Source organism: Mustela nigripes, chromosome 18 (genome assembly GCF_022355385.1).
Source record: "Mustela nigripes isolate SB6536 chromosome 18, MUSNIG.SB6536, whole genome shotgun sequence".
NCBI classification, from domain to species: domain Eukaryota; kingdom Metazoa; phylum Chordata; class Mammalia; order Carnivora; family Mustelidae; genus Mustela; species Mustela nigripes.
The window spans coordinates 7,291,088-7,300,504 of record NC_081574.1 but is presented as its reverse complement, the minus strand read 5'-3'; the positions used below and the strand labels follow the sequence as shown (position 1 = coordinate 7,300,504).

The 9,417-nt window shown below is 41.1% G+C and overlaps 1 protein-coding gene across 1 annotated transcript in view; it reads left to right on the top strand.

The window, feature by feature from the left end:
* Window positions 1-4,250: 4,250 nt before the first annotated feature.
* ASB5 (ankyrin repeat and SOCS box containing 5) overlaps window positions 4,251-9,417 on the top strand; it is a 49,613-nt gene continuing 44,446 nt past the window's right edge. The window contains exon 1 of the mRNA XM_059384097.1: window positions 4,251-4,596. Coding sequence (XP_059240080.1) covers window positions 4,401-4,596 — 196 coding nt within the window. The 5' untranslated portion in view covers window positions 4,251-4,400. The remainder of the gene's footprint in view (window positions 4,597-9,417) is intronic.

Sequence of the window (9,417 nt, the reverse complement as noted above, 5' to 3'; positions counted from 1 at the left end):
CTATGAGACTTTAAAGGGTGATTCGGGGGCACCTGGGTGGCTCAGTTGGTTGAGCCTCTGCCTTCAGCTCGGGTCATGCTCTCAGGGTCCTGGGATAGAGCCCCGTGTTGGGCTCTCTGCTCGGCATGGAGCCTGCTTTCCCCTCTCTCTCTGCCTGCCTCTCTGTCTACTTGTAATCCCTCTCTCTCTCTGTCAAATAAATAAATAAAATCTTTTAAAAAAAATAAAGGGTAATCTGGCCACATGTGAAAGTCATTATCATGCTCAACTTCTGCATGACATGAAAGTAAGTCTCTGAAACACGCCAAAAAATATGTGTGTGTGTGTGTGTGTGTGTGTGTGTGTGTGTGTGTGTGTGATTCCCTGGATGCTAAATGGGGTGGAGCAAGAGACTGGATGGGAGACAGGCTGGGGGCTCCAGGGACTGGCCATGGAGAGGTCTCTCCTCAGACACCTGGGTGGTAGAGAGGAATAGAACCAGAACCGAGAAAGGTGACGACAAGAGGAAGCTAAGGAGCATTTTTCCCTTTGGAAGTTGCTTTAAGGATTATACCTCAACACTGACATCCCCGTTCCTAGCCCATCAACGTATTAAAATCAGAGTTGAAAGTCCCCGTGACCCATTCTGGCTCGACCTAATATCCTTTCTCCAATCCTCATCTTTTTCATTCCTACTCAGTCATTTGACCCTGTTTGGAACACTCAGGATTTCTGACGGACTCACTCTCCACTACGCTCCTCCTCAGCACCGCTCTGTGCTCCTTCCCTGGTGTTTTTATGGGAGCCTGCCGCCGACTCCGTGCTGCGAATAATCCCCAAGTATTGGCTCAGTCATGACCCACTCCTGTTTTCCTTTATTCCCGTGTTGAGCTCACACGTGATCCTGCCTCCTTTAATCATCAGAACACGCGCACCCTGCCCCAGCACCCTGCCCCAGCAGTTCAGGTACTAATTCGGGCTCCTGAGAAAATACAGCTTCACTGTCTGTGTGAAGCTGTGTGGCTTGGTCTCCGTGTCTGTTTGCATAAATCGCATTTGCTCATTCAGACTGGAAAGGCTTCAAAACAGAAAATACGAGTGATGACTTGTGCATGGATTTATCTGGAGTCTGATCTATGTCCAAACAGTGCTGTTCCTCATAAGGAATGTGTTCAGGTCACCAAAGCCCTCTAAAGCCAACATTCTTCATCTTTAAAACGTAAATAATAATAGTCATGCTGAGAGGGAATAAGAGTAAATGAGATGAACATAAAACATGTAGCATAACTGGACTCTCAATAAATCACTTCTTCCTGTGTTTTTAAGGTCTCTAGAAGCACAATCGTTGAGCTCAATTTTGAGCTGATTCGTTGATTGACTGAAACTCACAAGATTAAAACAGTTAGGATGGACTGGCTACCTACCACACCATCTCAATAAATCACTTAAGTTACTCACCGATATTTTATTTTTTAAGAAAATGCTAATGCCGGGGAAAATAGGCTCACAATACTTTTCATGTGTCTTTTAAATATTACTCAAGTTACTTCTGGTATTATTTACAAGGGTCTGTAATGTGAAAAATACATCTAGTTTCTATTCGATAATTTCACTTACTTTGAGTTATTTTATTTAGCCTTAATTTTCACTGTGACTGGAGATGGTGAACATTGCCAAGGGAGGAGATCTACCAACACAGAAAACAGAGGTAGAAATCAAGGAACTCCTACAAATAAAACCTGGCATGTTGACATCAAAGCCAAATATTGGGCAGGGGTGATTTTCTCCTGGTAAAACCACAGGACTTTAAACTGGGCCCCAGTGATCGCAGCCTTATGGAAATAAATGTATTCCTCAACCTGAAAGTATCCAGGCCCTGATTAGCTGATGTGGAGGGAATTATTTATAAAAGCACTTACTGGTAAAGAGGAAGGAGTGAAACCCTAGCCGCACGCTCGGGCGGGTTTTACTTCTGATTCTAAAGCGCTGACGTGGAAGTCAGGCCAGTGACTCAGAGCATTGTGATGGCGCAGCTGTTGGAGGTCGGGCCGCGCCAGTGGGGGCTCCGGCCTGAGCGCCGGTGCCAGAGGGAAGACTAACTGCAAGGGGACTGTCCTGTCAGTACTTCACGGACACAGTCTCACTACTGGGGAGAGAGAGGAACGGCTCGTTCCTTTCCCTTCTGTACCTCAAGGTTCACTGTCATGGATTCCCGGAGTGTACATGCCCAGTCCGAGTACTGGCCACTCACAAGGTCTAGTTCTGACTGTGAAAACCATCCCACTGGCCATTTTCATAGAGAGCTCGGCAGTTTCTTTCTAATATATTGACCTCATTTATTTTTCCGGGAGCCACTGACTCACTGGGGAAGGAAAAAACCTGCTTCATTGAACACATTTCTTTTACATCAATGTCCCCTCTGTCTTAGGAATGTTTCACGTAAATCGCTCCACTCAGCTAAGACGAACAGCATAAAAAACATATACCAGGGCGGATATACCGGTATGTCCCAACATCGATGTGCTCTTTTATCATATTGAGCCACCTCTACTTTCCGAAGTCTAGGTTAATATTATTTTGGAGCTTGTCAGAAGGATTGGGAAGCCATACACAACAGACCCCAAACCTGGTCATAAAACCGTATGAATAAACTCCCTGTATAATATGCCATTTTTTGTCTTGGCATTTGATTTTGGCTTAAGTGCCAAAATATTGTCTTTATAATTTATTCTTCTTAACAATTTGCTTTATTTCTCTCTTAAAAATATAGCTTGCCTAAGCTGGTACAGCCACTCTGGAAAACAGTAGGGAGGTTCCTAAGATGTTAAAAATACAGCTACCGGGCAAACCAGCAATTACACTACTGGGATACAAAAGATACAAATGTAGTGATCTGAAGGAGTATGTGCACCCCAATGTCCACAACAGCCAAACTATGGAAAGAGCTGAGATGTCCACTGACAGATAAATGGATAAAGAAGACGTGGTATATACATACTCAGCCATCAGGAAAGATTAATACTCACTACTTACATCAACATGGATGGAACTAGAGGGTATCATGCTGAGTGAAATAGGTCAATCAGAGAAAGACAATTATCATATGATTTCACCCATATGTGGAATATAAGAAACAGCAGAGGATCATAGGGGAAGGGAGGGAAAACTGAACGGGAAGTCATCAGAGTGGAGAAAAATCAGAACAGACTCTTACTATAGGAAACAGACTGAGGGTTGCTGTGGGGGTGCGTGGGGGGGTGTGTGGGGGGATGGGGTAACTGGGTGATGGGCATTAAGGAGGGCACTTAATGTAATGAGCACTGGGTGTTATATGCAACTGATGAATTATTGAACACTACATCTGAAAATAATGATGTATTCTATGTTGATTAATTGAATTTAAATAAAAAATAAAAAATCTATAACTTGCCTAAAGATGTCCTTATAAACACATTCATTCACAAATTAAACCAAATTAGGGTTAAAGGTTTTGGGCCTAAAAAGTATCTTGTTTTGCTTGGTTTGGGACAGATTATATAAAACATTCCTGCTTATCTGAGAATTCTCTGAATATGCCACCTCTTCCTGGATGTCTTTTCTGACTCCTTCCAGTGAGGATCAAGCCCTTCCTCTCTGTGCTCCCATGGTACCCTGTCCTCACCTGGATGTATCTGGTATCTGTTTCCCGCTCTCAACTCTGGTTCCTTGTGGCAGGGACACCACATTCTTTGTCTCACCATCACCCGGCAAAATATCTGACACCTGGTGAGTGCTTAAAAAGTGTTCACAAGAGGAATGAACAGTCTAAAATTATTATTCTGTGGCTGTCCCAGCTATCCATTTAGAAGAAAAATTTTTTTGCCCTGATAACAGTAAGAGCAACGTAATTCGCTAATTGATGAGTTAGTCATTAAGATTATCCAGTCATGGACTATTTGATGATTTAGCTCATGGTCTACAAATAGGCCACTTTAAAGGCTTGAAGTGATGGACTGAATTTTACCCAACGTTATGAAAATCATTGACATTAACAACTGGAACCCCATAGACAGTCTTCAAAGTATTTGTGATAATTAGAAGCCGAGAGAGGAAATCATTTGTTTATGACTCTCAATATCTGGGTCTTGAAATTCGGAGCAGAGAGGCGGGGCGGGGGGGGGGTGTCATTTTCTATTGAGAATGGAAAGTCAGGAGCCTTGGCAGCCGAGCACGTGTTGCAGCTGCTTCCAGGGAACATCGTCAGACCAATGGCAGTCTGCGGAGAACTTTTATGGACGGTATAAATATTCTGAGCTCAGGGCATCATGACCAGCTGACATTTTCCTCCCTCAGGACCAGCTGTTCAGGAGCCTCCCAAAGGAGAGCCAGGCACATTTGAGACTTGGCTCAGAGCGGAGAGACCCGCACGCTCTGGTGCAGCAATGTCGGTGTTAGAAGAAAGCCGGCCGTTTGCTCAACAGTTATCTAATGTCTACTTCACGATCCTTTCACTCTTCTGTTTCAAGCTTTTTGTGAAAATCAGCCTTGCCATCCTCAGTCACTTCTACATCGTGAAAGGCAACCGCAAGGAAGCAGCCAGGATAGCAGCTGAATTTTATGGAGTAACCCAAGGACAAGGTATGTTTATGGTAATGCTCTCTTGCTTCACGTGGCATCTGACTACTGCTCCAGCCACAGCCCACGAAAACATCGCATGTTTTCTCTACGGGCTGCTTCCAAGTGAATATGCCCCGAACGTTCCCTTAGAAAAACATTTGTAAATTTCACGGCTTCATAAAAAAGAAAGTCATCTTGCTGGGTAAAGGTCTGGGTTAATGAAATCCAAGGTATCATTGCAAAATAGAGTAGTGGAAACCTCCCATGGAGAAAAGTATTTTAAAACTTTTAACATTGTATTGGCCAAGCTATAATTTTAGAGGCTTCCATTACTGACGGCACTTCAGCTGTCCTTTAACATGGACCCAGACTTTTATGATTCTCAAACTGGCTCTTTCGTCATCTTTAAAGCAATTATTATTAATGAGAATATCTGAAGGTTGTACTTGTTTTTCACACCTTTTATTTGGCCAGGATTAAAAAATAAAACACAGCGTGTCGAATACTGAGATTTATGTCATGAGTTCTCCTGGATGGAATTGTCATTGCTTTGCTCAACTTGTAAAAAGTCGACTATAATACAATAGGAACATCAATGAACACACTTGATGTGGGCAGCCAGGGACATCAATCCATGTTTCTTAGAAGAAATTGAAGTATGAGACCAAATGAGAAACAGTCATGTTAACCACAGACTTTAAAGGTTATAAAATCATTCATATTCTATTGGACTGGTATTCTGTACAATAAAAACAACTGTTACAGTGACCTTTAAGGTGACGCTTTAATTTCTTACAGCCTTTGGATTCATTGCTGGTTTGAACATCAGCAAACGAGTATGAGCCCAAATGCCTCTAAAGTAACTTCAAATTTCAGAGTCAAAATATACTATCACGGAATTAGAGAACATAATTTTTTTAAAAGAGCATTTAGACTGGAAAGCTTGCCTTGTTAGAATCTATTCTTCTGCCTTTTTGGTTTGTGGAATAATTCATTTTAGAATCTAGGTTAAGGTACATGCAAAGCTGAATGAAGGCAGAAAATCTTTTTTGGAAAGCTGAATGAAGGTAGAAAATCTTTTTTGGTATGTGAGGTGGATTGTAAGTCCATTTTTTGCCCCTGGAGGAAGAGAGTTCTTATGCAAAGTGAGGAATTTACGTACTCATTCAAAGCGAGGAAAATCTAAATGCCAGTATGAAACTCTCAAGAAAGGGTCTCCAGGAAACAGGCAATATGTAATCCTTTACTTCACACCCTGCTTTAGAATGGCCGTCACTATTCAAACGTGGCACACACTATAGTTGTAAGTAGAATATTTTGTTTCAGAAACAGCAAACACAAGAAACTAGATTGTAAAACAAACAAAAAACCCCCCAATATTTCTAGATATAATTTGAAATTGATCATAAGGTGATGAGATTTATTCATTATTTCATAGTCAAATTTCTTGTCTACCTATTATGAGAACTGCCATACATAAAAACATGAAATATTTGCTAAAAATCTACATGTTTTGTGGAGTGGCAAGCATTTTATTTATTTACTTTTTAAGATTTTATTTATTTGAGAGAGGGAGATTGAGAGAACCAGTGAAAGGGCCAAAGAAGCAGATTCCCTGCAGAGCAGGAAGCCTGACATGGGACTCAATCCTAGGACCCCATGATCATGACCTGAGCTGAAGGCAGACACTTAACCAACTGAGCCACCCAGGCACCCTATGGCAAGCATATTTGAGAAAGCTGCAGAAGCTCCTTTTTGTACATATTCATAAGTAACAGAAGACAATTGTCCTCTGTTGAATCTGATCTCAGAGCACTTTCACTGGAAGCCATAGGAATATATGAAATGGCTCCCATGTTCCCATTTAGCTTCATGAGTCTATGTTTGTTAAGATATATTAGAACTCTAGGATGTCCCAAAAAGAAAAGAAAAAAATCAACACTTACTAATGGAAAAACACTTTTCCTAGAAATATAAATTGGGAACATAGGTTCTTAAAAATTTTTTTGTGTTGTGTTAGTATTATATCAATTTAATAAAATTTTTTTCTCACATCTTGTATTAATCTATAGATTAAATAGACTATATAATTTTTATTCAATGCAAGCATAATTTGGCTCCAATTTTATTGTAATATTAGGAGAACAATCAGGTACCTAACAAACCGATTTTTGTTTTGTTTTGTTTTGTGTTTTTTTACAAACTCATTCTTGATCTCCTACCTCTAAGAGTTAATTCTTCTTTGCCTAAGAAATTATTAATTTTTTCATTTTGACATAGCTCTTCCTTTTATATACTACAACGAAACTATTTTTATTTTGTTTGTATTTGTATAATTAACCAATCAGGCTTAATTATCTTTGTTTAACCTAGCAATTTCCTCCTTCCTAGGAAAGATTATCACCTTCATTCCACTTTGAATTAGGCTTCTCATTCCTACTTTTAAGACTTAGCCAGATTGTTCCCCAACATTTCTGACGAGGAGTTGCCAAATTCCATGATATAGGAGACGATGTGTGTATTTTCATGTCTCTCAAACCAGAGAGGACACTGTTGACAACATTCTGGATGTCCTCCCCATGTCATAGTACTTTGGTATGAAGTAAAAGAAACCCTCTCTTACTAGATGCTATTGCAAATGAGCTCATCCTACTGGAGCAACACAGGGAAGGGTTTTTTGTTTTTTTCTCCAAGTACTTTCTAGTCAGACTTGAGACCAAGGTGTGGTTACCCAAGGCTGCTGGAAGTTAAATGGCGACTAAAGTAGTTTAAGATTATTTCCTGCTTGATCTTCTTGAAAGGCCAGTAAAACTTACAAATCTGCCTCTTCGTGTTTGAAACGGAAGACTTTTATCAACTCTGCCATCACACAATTTATCACGACTTTTCTCTGTACCTGCTTCCTGTAGTCCTTGCTGTTAAACATCCTGCTTACAATCTTTAAAATATCAGAGCACTAGTCTATTTTTAAAGCTAGAACTATACTTTGAGACTAACAGGGAGGCTAACAGGAGCTGAAAAGATACCACAGTCTTCAGCTGTGGTATCAAACAGTATAGACAGATGATAGAGATCTGGGGCGGGGGGTTACATAGATTTTATGAAATCATTCTAAGAGCTGAGACGAAGTCACGAACTACTAATGCCCTTCTGTTAAGAGTAATAATGTTGTCCTGGGCACCTGGGTGGCTCAGTTGGTTAAGCACCTGCCTTTGAGTCATGTTGTGATCCTGGGGTCCTGGGACTGAGGCCCACGTCTGGGTCTCTGCTCAGAGGGGAGCCTGTTTCTCCTCTGCCTCTACACCCCTGCTCGTGCTCTCTCTTTCAAATAAATAAAATCTTAAAAAACAAAATGAAAAGAAGAAAGGATGAATCTGATGATACCTTTAAATGGCATTGGCAGAGAGCAGATGTTACTTTAGGGGAACTTCTTGTCTCCCAGAGTTAGATGTGGACAAACCAAGAAGAAAAATAGGTCTATCAGCAGAGGGACTGATCAGCCATGCAGGCGCAGGTGAGCCCTCAGCGTCCACCCAGGCCACAGAGGGGGCTGGACCCTTCGCTGCTCCGTGAGTCTTCAGACTTGCCTTCCCCCAGTGTGAAACATCGGGGTAACTCGGAAGGTAATAAAACTAGGATCTGCATTCTAGTCTCACATTTGACTTATTTCTGTCTTCCTTTTGTTCCATTTTTTCATCACCAACTAACCTTGTGTTTAGGATTTGGCACTTCCTGTGGCCCTGTCCCCAGAAAGGAAACGAGCTGGCTGGCCCCCAGGAGCGGGGGAGTCCGTGTGACATTTAAGCTTCTTGTAAATTAATGTATTTACATCTTGTTATCACTCTTCGGTAGTGTTCTGTGTTCTCCGAGTTGTAAGTCCACCTCTGACGTGTGAATTTGCTCCAGCTTTGCTGACAGATCGGGTTTCTGAGTCTCCAAGACCACAGACCAGATTTGACACTGTGGAAAATTCATCAAAGTAATGTCTCTCTGTGAGAGACATGTCACAATGTCTCTCATAATGTCACAGTCCTTGTGACATCCAGAACTCTTCAGGTACTCCTTTCACAGTTGGGACTTTATATAGAATTACAGAATGCATGTGCAATCATCTGAGAGACTCTGTCTTTGTGATTTCATAAATTTGGTTTGGGGGTTACCATTAAGCATGTTTTTGTTTTGTTTTGTTTTTTGACGTGTCTCTTGTTGACATTTGAAAATAGGCTACAGTGTAAACCTGCTACCACAAGCTCAATGGCCAATGTGCTGGCCATTTTGGAGAATAGGGTAAACTGGATAGGAAAAGCAGTTAGAATTTTATATAATGTCATTCATGGTTTTCTCCATCAAAAAAGCCCATCTCCGGTTTGAAAACAGCTTTAGGAATTTAGCTTTGCATCAGATGTCAACCACAGCGGCAGTGATCATGTTTGCCTGTACCCGAGGAGCCATGTAGTTTTTGATGCCTGGTGTTGACTGTGTTGGGGTTAGCTATGTTAGGAACGTGTCTCAGAATCTCAGCAGTGAAAAACTCCAAGAGGCAAATCTGTAGGATGACTTCTTTCACAGTGTTCATTATATAAAGGTATAAAAATACCTTGACAATGTGAGAGCTTTGGACACATTTTCCATACTTAGGTGGATCTCTCTCTAAGAATAACTTGAGCCAATAGGACTGTTCTTCTATGACAAAAGGCAGGACATTATAATGGAAAATGTTACAAAAAAAAAAAAATTTAAGCTATTTTCATTTTGCCCAAGCTCTATTTTTCTGGAAATGTCAGAGCACTTTTTTGGGAAGAGACCATTATAATCCTGTGAATTAAAGACGGAATGTGGGAA